Source organism: Engystomops pustulosus, chromosome 2 (genome assembly GCF_040894005.1).
Source record: "Engystomops pustulosus chromosome 2, aEngPut4.maternal, whole genome shotgun sequence".
NCBI classification, from domain to species: domain Eukaryota; kingdom Metazoa; phylum Chordata; class Amphibia; order Anura; family Leptodactylidae; genus Engystomops; species Engystomops pustulosus.
Window position 1 is genome coordinate 48,649,384 of NC_092412.1, and position 14,773 is coordinate 48,664,156.

At 41.1% G+C, this 14,773-nt stretch overlaps 1 protein-coding gene across 3 annotated transcripts in view; it reads left to right on the plus strand.

Moving 5' to 3' along the window:
- Positions 1 to 14,773, plus strand: part of FAM124A (family with sequence similarity 124 member A) — a 38,856-nt gene that overhangs the window by 5,577 nt on the left and 18,506 nt on the right. For 2 of the 3 annotated variants that reach the window (XM_072134512.1, XM_072134514.1), the window contains exon 2: positions 9,276 to 9,307. The exons of the other annotated variant lie outside the window; for it this stretch is intronic. In XM_072134512.1, coding sequence (XP_071990613.1) covers positions 9,276 to 9,307 — 32 coding nt within the window. The remainder of the gene's footprint in view (positions 1 to 9,275; positions 9,308 to 14,773) is intronic. 3 annotated transcript variants of the gene reach the window in all.

Genomic DNA, 14,773 nt, shown 5'->3' on the forward strand with positions numbered 1-14,773 from the left:
GAGGTATGTCAGTTTTTATTATCACCCAGAGACTTACATCACCGTTATCTGGATGACCCATAAATACTACTAGTGGCCTGTTTATTTATTGCAGTGATATGTCCTCTATTAGTGGTCCGGGAGCTCTGAGCGGCAGTGATTGATGGCCTTCTCCTCCAACATCTAATAGCAAGACATAAAGCGCTGGTATATAGTGAGGGTAAACACTGTTACATTCCTTCTCTATCGCCCCTGCTCCATAGAGGAGCACAGGACCACCCTGCTTGCTGCTGACAGTGTTTGGGGTTTCCCATGAGGGGGGATTGTACAGAGTGATAATATGCGATCCCTCAGGACAGATGTTGTAGCACAAGTCTGACAAAGTGATGAAGATTAAACCCCAAACTCTGGTTTGTTTAAAAAAAAAAATCCATTAAGGGTCCCTTTACATGGTGGATAGATTGGGAACAAACAACTGACTAACAAAGATGTAGTACATTTTTAACAACGGCAAGACCTATGTTTATATGTTCCCTAATCAAGAACAATCAAGAATGAAATATCTTCGATTGTGTCATCGATGAACTTGATGTTTACTTTGTAATTGGATTGTTCTTTTAAGGCTACATTCTCACGATGTGTGCCCACTGTACCATAGTACGGTGGGCACATGCCGGGGAGAGGAGGAGAGGGAGCCCACCCCTCTCCATAGTGATATACTTTCTCCCGGCTACGGGAAGGTACAGTTTGTCCATTGGCGTCTATGGGGGACATATATACATCCCCCATACGGTCGTGTGAATATAGCCTAACTGTTACTTCCCCATTATTGCCTTATGAAAAAGGCCCTTAAAGGGGTTCTCTATGAATACCACTGGTCTTCCAGAGCTGGGGCTAGAAAAAAAAAGCGCACCGTTCCCCTACGCCGGCTCCTGATTCCTTTGTGGCTCCATTACTTCTTGTTTTCAATGTTGCATTGGACTGGATGTTCCATGGAGAAACAGGACCTGCTTCATCCAAGGATGGGCCTGCTCAGACACGGGGCATCACTTCCATTTGTCAGGGGACTTCATATACTGCGGTCAAGGATACCAGTCATCGGATGAAGCCGGGACTGTGACCCACTGGAACTACCGGTCAGATGAAGTGGTAGAAGCTGGGAGTATCGAAACAAAGTGAAAACTAAAGTCATCGGAAATTTACATCATATTCAGGATGTACATAACCATAATTTAGGAAAAATTCTTTATTTCATTGGTGAAATAGTCTGTGAGCTTTTTCTACACCACAATGTAACTGGAGTGTAATAGGGACAATATTCACAAATTTATAAAGGGAGCTTACCACCACTCCCATTTCTACATGACAGAATGAAACTAAGCCCCTCACACTCAGCCACAAAGGAAAGGACTAGAAGGACTAGAAGGCTTGATTGAGTATCATAGGACGTAAATTACGTAGTTTGTGCAAAAACTAGCCCCATAGATCATAGACTTGTCAGTAGCCACCTACTTAGAAGGCTATCAAGTTTTATTGTTATCCCCTGTCCACTGTATAGTAAATAACAATATGATCTCGGGGGTATGACTGCTCCAACAGTATTGAATGGAGTGGCTCCATCTATAAGTGAGAAATGTTCCTGTGATTGGAGGTAGTCAGATTCCCCACCCCCACAATCAGATTGTGATCTCCCACCCTGTAGATAGCAATCAAACTGGGTACAATCCCTTTAATAAGGTAAATGGGTTATTTAAGTTTATCAAATGTGCACATCTTGGGGACCTGGTGCTTTTACTTTGTTTATTTATTTTATTTTGCCAATTTTCATACATTCCACGCAGTTGTAGTTTGCATTCACTTTTACAGCTGTGAATTAACTGGAAGTGTTTGTTTTTCTTCCTCCAGAGAGAGTATTTTTGCTATTACTCTGCAGATGACAGTGTTTATGTAGGATCACAGGGGGAGCATCCAGGGTCTCTTCAGCTGCTGTCGATGAACTCCTATGCTGGAACTTACCAAGCTGCAGGAGGCAATCAGTCACACAAATCTTATGTATAATATAACTGATAGTCATGTGTAATGTGCTTTTTTGTGTGTATATGAATCTGTTAAAAGTGATGTGTCACTAGTCAGACCAAAGACTTCACCAAGCACAACTCTTGAATCCTTTAACCCCTTAAGGACGCAGGGTTTTTCAGCTCATTTCTCGCTCTCCAACTTCAAAAATCCATAACTTTTTCATTTTTCCGTGTACAGACCTGTGTGAGGGCTTATTTTGTGCGTAACAAATTTTACTTTCCCGTGATGTTATTTATTTTAACATGCCGTGTACTGCGGAACTGAAAAAAAATTCCAAATGTGGAAAAATTGAAAAAAAATCACGTCACGTTCTTGTGGGCTCAGTTTTTACGACTTTCACTCTTCGCTCCAAATAACACGCCTACTTTATTCTTTGGTTCGGTGCGATCGCGGTGATACCAAATTTATATAGGTTTTATTGTGTTTTAATACATATTCAAAAATTAAACGAATGTGTACAAAAAAGAAAAAAAATTTTTGCCATCTTCTGACGCTAATAACTTTTTCATACTTTGGCGCACGGAGATGTGTGAGGGGTCACACATTTTTGCGAAATGAGGCGACGTTTTCATTGCTACCATTTTGAGGTCTGTGGACATTTTGACCATTTTTTATTTCATTTTTTATGTAAAAAGGTGTAAAAGTCGCATTTCGGACATTTGGGCGTCATTTCCCGCCTCGAAGGTCACCGCCGCCCGTAACCGTTTTTATATTTTGATCGGGCATTTTGGGACGCGGCGATACCTAATATGTTTGGGATTTTTACTTTTTATTATGTTTTATATCCGTTCTAGGGAAAGGGGGGTGATTTGAACTTTTAATATTTTATTAATTTTTTTTATTTTTTAAACTTTTTTTTTTTTCTTTTTTTTTTTTTCACTATTTTTTAGACCATCTAGGGTACATTAACCCTAAATGGTCAGATCGCTCCTACCATATACTGCAATACTACCGTATTGCAATATATGGCATTTTTGCAGGTCATACATTACAATGAGCCACTGGCTCATTGTAACGAACCTGCATAAGCCATGTAGCCTCGTGTCAATAGAAGACCCGAGGCTACCATGGTAACCGATCGCCGTTGAGAGGGTTAATAGCCGCGATCGGTGCAAGCACCGACCGCGGTTGTTAGCGGTGGGGGTTTTCTGCAAAATGCAAAAACCCCCACCTTTGTATGAAGAGGACTCAGCCCGTGAGCCCTCTTCATACATCCCTTATATAGCGTTAAGGGGTTAGAGGAAATCTACCATTTTGATTTGATGCATTATGAATCAAACATACCTTGAGAATGCTGTAGCTACACTGATGCCGAAACATATCTTGTTTAATCCCTGAGCTGAGTGGTTTTGCTGAAAAAACGATTATAAAATTATGATAATGAGGCTCTGTCACTTCTGTGCTGGGACTCGGACTTCTCCTCTCATATTAAGTATGTGCTGCTCGAGAGAATGATGTAATCAGTGTGTTGTGCCTGACAGTGATCAATCGCTGCACCCTCTCCCAGCTACTGTGTATGAGTGATCCAGCTCAGGTTGATTAGTCCTGTCTGGACAGTTCAGGAAGCTCCATGTAACGTGCAGGTTTAAGGCAATCCAGCTTTCCCAAGATATTGAATGATATAATTTTTATTCAGCTAAACCACTCAGCTCAGGGATTAAACAAGATATGTTTCTGCATCAGTGTAGTTACAGCATTCTCATGGTATTTTTGGTTCATAATGCATGAAATCAAATGGTAGATTTCCTTTAAAGGGAATCTGGAGCGCAGTGTCAGCTGTAATATACAGCTGACACCCACTGATTCTGGTGTCGGCTCAGTTTGTGAGCCGGTGCCAGTAGCAGGGCATATCTTCGCGCAAGGATCTACTATTATGTCCTGGTGTGCGTAAAGGTTAAAGATGAGTAGACCCAGAGATAAAGTAAACCAAAAAGGGGACAAATCAGTGTGCAGTTTGGTCAGTGCTGTGTCATGCTACAGTCAGGCCAGAGCACGGAGAAGATCCTGATGCAGCCAGTTATTTTACAGCCAGGTACATGATGACAAGGAGGATGGAACATGGCTCAGCTACTGGGAAATATATATAGATTTTTAAATTTTGTATGTCTGTTTGTTGCAGTATTTTGCCAAATATCTCTCATAAGGCATGAGAAGATAAGGTAAAAGTTTCCAGGGTATTTCTTCTAGATTTTATAAGTTTATTGCCTCAGGTATCAAGCCTGTTCTTGTGCTGGGTCAGCCAACATGTCTCGTTGGCGAGTTCCCTTTGAATAATTTGGCAGAGCTTTTTACCTTAAGTTGAGTCGGAATATCTCGCCGTATATATGACATCACTCCAGAAAAAGATGTATGATTTACATCTTTCACTTTCAGATTTCCACACTAATTGGATAACTAGTTTCCAGATGATGTCCTCCGAGCCCATACACAACGCGCAATATTATTTCACTCCCGAGCGACTCTTCAAGCCAACAGATGATTTCCCTTAATTTCACACAGCGCGGATCTGTTCTTTGTTCTCCACGTCTGTTATTTTAAACTATTATTAAGGCATTGACTTTCTAGCCATCTGGTGCTAATTAATGAAGAAGTGGACAAAAAAGTGTGCGCACTTGTGATATGGAGGAGGCTCGTATGGATGGGCTGTGACATTTGGCTACCTTGATATGCTCTGATATACAATGCTCAGGGGATGAGAAATGTATCGCTGTGAATGGGGGGCTCAACGACTTCCAGCTGCTTCAACTTCATTTACACCTATATCTAATAGACATAAATTCTCATATTTAGGTTGCAACAGAACATTCAGTATATAGCTGTTCTTATCGGACACTACTTCATTCATCTCTGGTGAACGGCCATTTTTAATCTGCCCATTCTTAGTGACAATACTTCATTTAGATGCGGAGCCCCTTAGTCGGCTTTCATTAGAAATCACTCTCAAGCTGCCACATGTCTTCAGCTGGTGAAACCCGAAGGCAGATTACTGGACCAAAATAGTGTCCGAATAATGAGAGAAGGCTCTCAGAGCGGCCACAAAGGAGAACAAATAAGCCAATTAGTTTACATCTATCTGCACGGCACATAGAGCTTGTAGGAAAACACATGGTAGATTTATCATGGACTAACCGGTGATCTCACTCCGGCCACAAATACAGGGAGCTGCTGCTTTTTGTCTTAGACGTCAGTCAGTTTATTTAGAACAGGAAAAAGATGACCTCTGTATACTTTTATTATACTCTTACAACTGGTGGCATAATACTGAAGGTTTATGTATGATGCTAGTACAACTAGTACCGGAAAAATAAATTGCAGAGAAAAAACACCTGTGAAACCCATCATGTCATGACGTGTCTAGAAACACTTGATGTCAGGTTGCAAAGATGTAGAACGTAAGTGTTCCCAAAGAGGTGCTGGAACCATGTCAGGGTATAAAAGGAAATTTAAAGGGAACCTATTAAATGCAGGTGGCATCTAGGTAGTGCAGAACAGAATGTTGTAGAGCTGAAGGAGCTAAGATGATGGTACTTAATGTCCTATCTGCAGGTGGCATGTTATAGAGCAGCAGGAGCTGAGCAGTTTGTACATAGTGTCCTATCTATTTTTTTTTTTTTAGTAAGTGGGTTCTTCTTGCAGTGTTTCACATGCAGATATTGCCAAAAAACAAGAAAAATCGCCGGCTCACCCGTTCTTCCTGTGTGAATGTGTAGTCCTTAGATCGGGTAACGGCAGGAGCACAGGGAAACCGTCCAGAGACCAACAATAGTGAAAAAACTTTAAAAGAATCCATCACTCTAAACCACACCAGGAATCAGACGTACGTGAAATCTTCTTTTATTGTATAATAATACATGCTGACAGATGTTCTGGTACACCAGATCAACGCTTTTCGACACGTAGTGTCTTAATCATGACCTATTTTCAGCATAGTAACTAACAAATTTTAAGAAGCCTGCCTTTTGACTTCACTGGTCAGGTGGTGTTGATGCGAAGCTCACCTGTGAAACAACCGGCAATATCTATAAGGAGCAATTCATATAGACCATCCCTGTGAGGCCCAAGTCATAGCTGATTAAAAACCTAGATTAGTACAAACATTTGGTGGAAAGGGATACAATTTATTCTTGGGATAACTGCAGACAAAAAAATATTATGATATGAACCGTAATTTAAATGTATAAAAAAATGCAAGTTTTTTTAATCATCAGGCCTGCTTTGTAGTAGGTGACTGTGCCCCTGATGCTGCCTTCCCCTCCTCATTGTGCTGCAGGTGGTGCTGCCTGAGGCAAGAGGCTTAACTTGCCTGATGGCTGGTGCACCCTCAAACTTTGGGTACAAAAACAAACATGATAAGCCATAACATAGTAATAACATGGTATCATGGAATTACAAATCTACGTTGGTGCTTGGAGAAGAGGACAGAGAGCGCAAAATATTCAAGTGTATGGTCCATATATAAAATGAGAATTTAGTGGATGCTGTGCTCACCTGGAATAGATCTTTGAGTAAAGCTTAGGCATAGGGAATGAGGCTTGCAATGTGGAAGGTAACGGGAGTGTCATCCATGTAGGGCTACCCATGAGTAAGTAAGAGAGCTAGGCAAGAGAAATCCACATACGGCAGCACAACTTCCCAATTTAAGTCGCACTTTATTAGTAAAATGCTTTATAAAAACTATGCATTGCAGCTCTGAACTGGAGCCTTCATCAGGCTTAAAAGTGAGATGTAATAGAGAAGTAAAGTTACAAAACGCATAGTTTTTATATAGTGTTTTGCTAATAAAGTGTGACTTGAATTGGGAAGCTGTGCTGCCGTATGTGGATATCTTCTTGCCTACCTCTAGTAATAACAAGGTCAGATAAACCAATAGAAATAATGGCCCTGCCCCCAACACCCTATAATCTAATATCCCTCTTCATTTATAAAAATATAGAAATATCTCTCCATCGTGACCTTAAACGATCAGCTTATAATTCTGCCTTTGTTCCTTTTCCAAGTTGATCAATCAGATGATGCTGGCTATTTAGTATGCTGCTATTTAGATTGCTTCCCTTTTATGTTATTTTCTAAATTATTTTGATATGAACATTCCATTTAGGTTGTTTTGAAAACACTAAAATATTAAGTACTTTGTTTCCTTTTTATATACTTGCCCATACATATGTGATCTAGCCCTATTTGTTATATACTGGTTGCCTAGGCTGCCGATTTACAAGAATAATGACCAGTCTGCACCACGTCTCATGTCTTTCCCAAATACATCAGATCAGCATTGAGGTCCTTTCAGCCTCCGTACAACTTTCAGGGGCAACACGCAGCAAGTACTTTTTATTTTGTATGTAATGGATGTTCCTGACTGAACTATTGAAATGTGAAGTGCTACAGTATAAGTTATGGCTGCCATTGTTCAGAGAAAATGTCAGCTTTATCACATGAGGACATGATGTACAATTCAGCTAGAGACTACTGAGGCTCCAAAGTCTCTTCACACAAGCCATTGTTCGCATTATGAACCTTAAACTGATGTGCCAACAGACGTCTATTGAGGATGAAGTTCATTCACCAAAGTTACATTCCAGCGAGGTGAAATACTGTCACTACTTAGCGGTACAAAACCAGGATTATTACTCTGCGGGTATCGATCTGAATACATTAGGACCTGCTAGTCCAGTTTCAACAAAGATAGAAACTCTTTTATCTAGAGCTGCAATGTATACAGAGAGGTTTATACGCTACTTCTGGGACTGGCAGCTTTTATGGTTATTAAAGGGGTGATAATGACTTTATGGGTGGCAAAACCACATTACAGCACTTGCTTATAAGTTGTATTTTAATCATCTACTAATTTATAAGTTCCCTATGTATCGGTCTAACATGTTCCCGATCTGTACACTTTCCACAAAACCACTTTAATTCACAGTAGTTCTTGGTTAATATATTTCATTGTAGACTTTGGCCGATCGGTAATTATCATATCTTTGTCCATTTCCTGCAACAAGCAGTGTTTCTGAAAGCTTTGACAAGCCCATAGACCACATAAGGAGAGGAGGCTGAAGATTACCTCCTTACACACCATTTGATAAATCAGCTCTATGAGGCGATAAGACTATCCAGTTCAGGTGATCTCTGTAAGTAACTGACAAGTCATGAAGGAAGTTACACCTCACCCTTATATACAGTTACTTATATGGGCATTCAACAAAAGTGACTCTTCGCTGCTCACTTTCGCATGACTTTGGAGGAGAATTTTTTTTATAGGTACTCGTCTGAGATTTTTACATAATAGTGGGAATTCTAGAAAGAACATTTCATACCCTACCTGAGGGGACTCCTAGTTTAAAGTCGTAAAATCTGGTGACTTTACTTGAAAATCTCACATTTATAAAAACTATGGTGTACTCATTGGGCCTTTTTAGAAAAATACAAAGACTGTTGCCGTTGGTGGTATTTCTTTCCTCCCACCCTGGAAACATTTTGTGGCCTTTATGACTATGGATTCCTGTGATAATTGCTGATAATCTGTTTAATACAGATTTCACTTTGCTTCATGTGAGCTTGCCACAAAACCACAACCATTCACCACAGGTCTTATGCAAGTGTCAAATTTGTCTTTTGGTTACTTTTATGGCTTTGTCATGTTATTTATGTTATGATATTTTCTATGGGCTCATATGCATTGCTGTGGCCTCCACAGATCTGTGGATGAGCCGACTGCCTGAGCCACAAATCTCAGATCGGTTCCTATCCCTTGACCATCTTTTGGCTCGGGTGGTCCTTGGCAACTCATTGGACCTAACACACTAATGACACACAAGTTGCAAACAATTGACCTCAGATGCCAAGTTTGCAGCCCAAGAAAGCAGACCTTTGTGTGCACGAGTGCTAACTTTGCCTAGTAGTTAAAGGAAGTTGTATAAAAACTTGGTTGCAATCTTTGACAAATGGCAATTGTCCATCCTGAGCATTGCAGGTCACACTTGGAATGAATGGGATTGGGTTGGCCGGTCTGGCAATGTTTTTGGAAGAAAGCAGCTATATCTTTCTTGTAACATTTACTTTAAAATACCTGCCCATACCATGCTCAGCGGTAGAAACCAGTAATTTTGGCCTATACATATGACGCAATGAATGACTGCGAGTCTGTCCACCAGCAGCCTTTATACATGATGCCCACTGAGCCTACAGAATTATGACCATCTTGTGTGTTTGCTTTGCAGGTCTGACTACAGCCGCATGTCCTCCACAAGTAGTAAGTATAATAATAATACAATAATGCAGGGAGGGAGTTACATAACAGATTAAGCTATACTTACCCCTAACCATCTTTCAGTGCTGCCCCCCTGTCCTCCTGCCACTATTTGTTACATGGTGGCAGTAGAGAGGTGTGTGTGTGTGTGTGTGTGTGTGTATACATATGCCATTTCTACCAATTGCTGGCTAAGGGATTGATTACATTTTGTCTGTGGGGAGTTTTTTTCTATGTATCTATCTATCTACCACCTTCCCTAAACATACACTTTCCACAAAACCTCTGCAATTGGCCGTAGGTCATGTACAATTTTTTTCATTGTAGATTTTGAGCTTTCAGAAATGATCTTGTCTCAGTGCATTGATCAGTGTTTTTGAAAGCCTTTTTAAGTCCAAACACTACATTAGATGAGGAGGCTTAAGATTACCTCCTTACATACCATGAGAATATTTCACTTAAGAAATCAGCTCTGTAAGGAGATAAGATTAATCAGTTGGTAAAGAGTTATAGGGGTTGTCCCAAATTTGGAAGTTATCCCTTATACACCACCTGCATCGATTTCCTAATCGGTGCAGGTGGATTGGGGATAACGTCTCCAAGTTGGGTAACCCCTTTATAAACTTAATTAGTAAAGACTGATAAAAACAGGACAAAAAAAAAAAGATAAATGTAAGTATATTACAGTGTTTACTGTTATCATCTACATTATTGATTTATTCTATTTGGCATAAATTACACTTTGAGTACAGCTGTGTGCATGAGTCTGCAAGTGTTTGTATGTACACATATCTAGAATAGGAAAAGGTCATGTATCACATTCTTATAGATTTGACTACTCTGTATTCATGAATGCAACGATGCATGCCATAGCAGTGTCCAGAACCGTCACCATTCAAGGTTATCCGATCACGGCTGCTTACTCTAGCTATATATCATGGACTGACCGCTAATGTATAATCCTAGGTCATTAGTGTACAGCACTACATAGAAAAGCGTAGGGTTCTGCCGCGGCTCTGATGTTGCCAATGATGCATAATAATCCCTATTTTACATAAGTAGTAAAGCAGGTTTTGCTGTTTTCACTTACTAATTCCTGATAGCGTCTCTGAGCTAACGGCAGAGGATTGGGAAATCCTCTTAAGGGAGCATTGTTAAAAATAACCCATTTATCTCTTCCTTTGTTCTTTTCCTGTTTTGTGGACTTGTATGATTTGGTACAGCCAACTATAACTAGTTTTATGATTTATTTTTTTTTTAACTTGTTTATTACTCTTATTAATTTCTGGATAGAAATGACATTCCCATGACATGACCATGAAGATTTTTAACACTTCTACAGACAGGTGCAGTTTGAGGACACTTAATACTTAATTTTTTCAGGTTAGCAAGGATAGGGGCTAATATGCTGATCAGCAGGGGTCCTTGCAATCGAAGACCTGACCCCAGCAATCAGGAGGATAGGGGTCCCATTCTCACCAGTGGGTGGAACAGCGCGTCGAGCATGTGTTCTGCCATTCTATTCAATAGTATGGGAGTGTCTAGGATACTGGAGCGCTGTGCTCAGAAATTTCAGATACGGCTCAACTAGTGAATAGAGCGACAGAATGCATGCTCATCCTTCCACCCTTCAGAAAACATAGGGTCCAATGGGCGGCCCAGATGTCGGACCATCACCAGTCATCTAGTTAATCTCTATCATGAGAATTTTTAATAAAATTGTACACTAAATTTCCGCAATGCTTTTTATAATAATAATAAGCACTAGCATATGACAAATGTCCCACCCTATGAGCTTATTAAAAATTGTCTACACAGATAAACAAATCAAACTTCAATTTCCCAGCAAATCTGTGTGTACCGGTATCCATAGTACAATGGGGTACATTTACAAGGTCACTTCAGTTCACTAAAAATGCATTGTCCGTCTATAATACTGATGTGGCGTTTCACTAAGATCGTGTGCCAGAAAACATTTATCTGGCGCTTCCCCGCAAAGGTCTGACAGAGTTTACAATCTTTTTTTGTGGTCCACCTTTATCATAGGCGTGCAAAACAATTTGAAAGTTAAATATGCGCTCGGTCCGAATCAGTCGGGCTGTCCAACGACTCCCCCCTTAAATAGGGTCTCATGGAAGCCACCTGCGCCACAAGAGGGTCACGTGCGACACAATCCCAGTGCAGACACTTCTTAAATACCTGTTCAAGATGTTTTAGCCATGAAGAACGTGCACAGTCCGACAAAAGTGCAGCGCGCGACCCTTAGTAAATGTGCCCCAATATATCCATTATTTAAAGGGGTTATCCGGGTTTAAAATTTTTTTTATGTCCGGGCTGGGGAGGGCTATTTAAACATAATAAACATCTACTTACCTCCTCCGGTGCTGCCGATGTCCCGCACCGCGGTCCGTCTTCTGCGTGCGCCGGTTCCATTACACCGGCGCACAGGGAGCTTCCGGCCGGCCGGAAGCTCCCATGCGCACCATCTCCCAGCGCTTACAACGCTGAGAGATAGGGACGCATGGGAGGAGCCGTCCACATGGCGGACCGGAAGCTCCCTGTGCGCGGCTTCCGTGCCCCTGTAAACAAACAGGGGCACGGATCGAAGTGACCGCGGCGCAGGACATCGGCGGCGCCGGAGGGGGTAAGTCCATGTTTATTATGTTTAACTAGCCCTCCCCAGCCCGGCCATAAAAAAAAAATTAAACCCGGATAACCCCTTTAAGCTCTTCTTAAACTTTAGCTTACATTAGTCTGTTGTGGCTTTTTGTGTGGTCTATGTGATCGGACATTAGTGTGCCTGGTGAGAGTAGGAGATGACATTGGTGATGATATTTTGCGCTATGGTTCATGCCTGGGTTGATTTGAATAGGATTAATATAGGACATGACGCTACATCAGACGAGCCCCATCCAATGTTCTGTATTGCTGACAGCTACGTCTCATACAGTAGGAATTATCTTGGTGCTTCCGCGTTAAGTCATTCATCAGGACTGAAGAGCTCTGCAGTTTTTCTACAAAAGCTTTGCTAGCACAAAAGAAGTTTTATCCAGACAAGTTACAAAGTGATCCCTGCAGCAAATCTACACTGGGCACAATGCAAACAGATTGCAGGAAGAATATCAAGTAACTGGAGGCCAAAGTTACCAGCGTAATGATAGGTCCTATAGAATTTTTAGGTTGTGACTTGCTGATGGCTCCTGCCTCTGTATGTAACGCTATACTGTATACTGTGTGGTCAGAAGTATGTAGTCGCCCTTCCTTGTCATTGAGTTCAAGTATTTTAGACCCATTCCAGAAATAGCGGAATCATGCCGACAGCCATGCAATATGGGCCGTCCAGTATGGGTCATATTAAAGAAAGACTGGTAGAAGGTAATGGGGGTGGTTGAGCTCAGCCCATTGTCGAAACGATTGGTGAAGTAATATTACCTACTCTCTTACTACAGAGTGGTAAAAGAACTGTAAGGTGGGAATTGGTTTCCATGGTCGAGCAGCTGTACACAAGCATGTCACCAAGCACAATGCCAAGAATCCCTGGAGTGATGCAACTCAACAAAAGAAGCAGTAGAAACTCAACTAAATAATTTACAGGACATCTACCACCAGATTACTGATAGTAGAGTGTTGTAAATACAGGGGATCCACTACTTAAAGGGAACCTGTCATCAGCAATTGACCTAATAAAGCACTACCAAAATATTGTCAAGCAGCCTAACACCTTCTAGTTGTTGTTTCCTTCATGCCCCAGTGTGATGGCATCGCCCAGAAAATCTACTTTGAAGTTAGCTGTAAATTGGTTGTATAAAGTAAAGGAGGAAGAGAGTTTAACAATGAAGTCAGGGTGTGGAGCTGTGAAAGCCTTCTTCTCTGTGATTGACATCATGCATTGGACTTCGGGAGATCTGATTAGGGATGCATGATCAAAGTGACATTCTGAGCAAGTGAGAGCTTGACTTCAGTGTTAAAATCACTGCCTCCCTGACTTTATACGACCAAGTTACATCTCACTTCAAAGTAGATTTTCTCGATGATTCCACTATACTGGTTCATGAAAGAAACATGATCAGAAAGTGTTTGGCTGCTTGACAACATACTGATAGTGGTTTATTAAGTCAGTTTCTGCTGACAGGTTCCCTTTAAGGACACCCGTCTTGCAGACGACCCCTAATTACAGACGGACCTCTCTGCCCCCTCTGATCTTTGGTGAAGCTCTGGATGTTACTATAGTCCTAGATTGCAATGATCAGCTGTAAGGTGTCTGTAATGAAGCTTTATTGATAATCCTTGGTCTCATTACAGCCAAAAAAATGTGACAATCAAATTGTCACTGGGACATGAATTTTTTGTCTGGAGCTACAATTATAAAATATACCATTCCGACTTGCATACAAATTAACTTGAGTACAAACCCAGCTATAACAGTTATCACAGGTGTCTGCAATTAAAGGGAACCTGTCACCAGGAGACCCATTTCTAGCACTCCCCCAGTTCCCACAGAGCATAGTACATACACTGCCAAAGTGTTTTTGTATTAAAAATTGGTTTTACAGAAAAAAAGATGTTATATTGTACCTTTCATTAGCATCTGCTGTGTGACTAGGCAGTTGCCTATTGGGAGGGGCTGGAAAGGAGCAGTTTCCCCCCACCCTTGGGGAACAGCTCCTCCATGTGACCTTTTCAAATATATGAAAACACCCATCACTGGGCTTAGCGACGCCCCCTGCTCCTCTACAGCCAATCCCGAGTGTGGGGAGTTATTCATATATTTGAAAAGGTCACATGTTTCCCAAGGGTGGGGGGGGGGGACTGCTCTTTTCCAGGCCCTCCCAATTGGCAACTGCCTAGTCACACAGCAGATGCTAATGAAGGTACAATATAACATATCTTTTTTTTCTGCAAAACCTATTTTTAATACAAAAACACTTTGGCAGTGTATGTACTATGCTCTGTGGGGACTGGGGGAGTGCTAAAAATGGGTCTCCTGGTGACAGGTTCCCTTTAAGCTTTATTGTTAATCCTGGTTCTTATGAGATTCTAACATTTTTTAAAAATCCAATTGTCTCAAAGACCAAAAAAAAGTTCTGTCTGGGGTTACAATGATAAAGTATACAGTTCTGACTTTCATACAAATTCAAATTAAGAACAAACCTACAGAACCCCTCTGGGGACTGCCTGTATTTCAGTAATAAAAACGCTGAAATATATGTAAAACCCAGTCCCCCATCTGCTAGACTTAACAAGCAGCCTATTTAAGACACTCTACCACCAGTTATATGGTGGTAATGTCCTTTAAGGGATCATTCCAGGGGCATTCTGTGTATTACAAGTTGTCTCCTACCTACTTTACAGGGAATAACTGTTTAGTTGGTAGGAGAATGGTGATTGGGACCTGTAAAATCTGCTTGGTTTTGGGGTGCCAGTTAATATTAAATTAACAACAATATTCAATGGATCTTTATAGGGGAT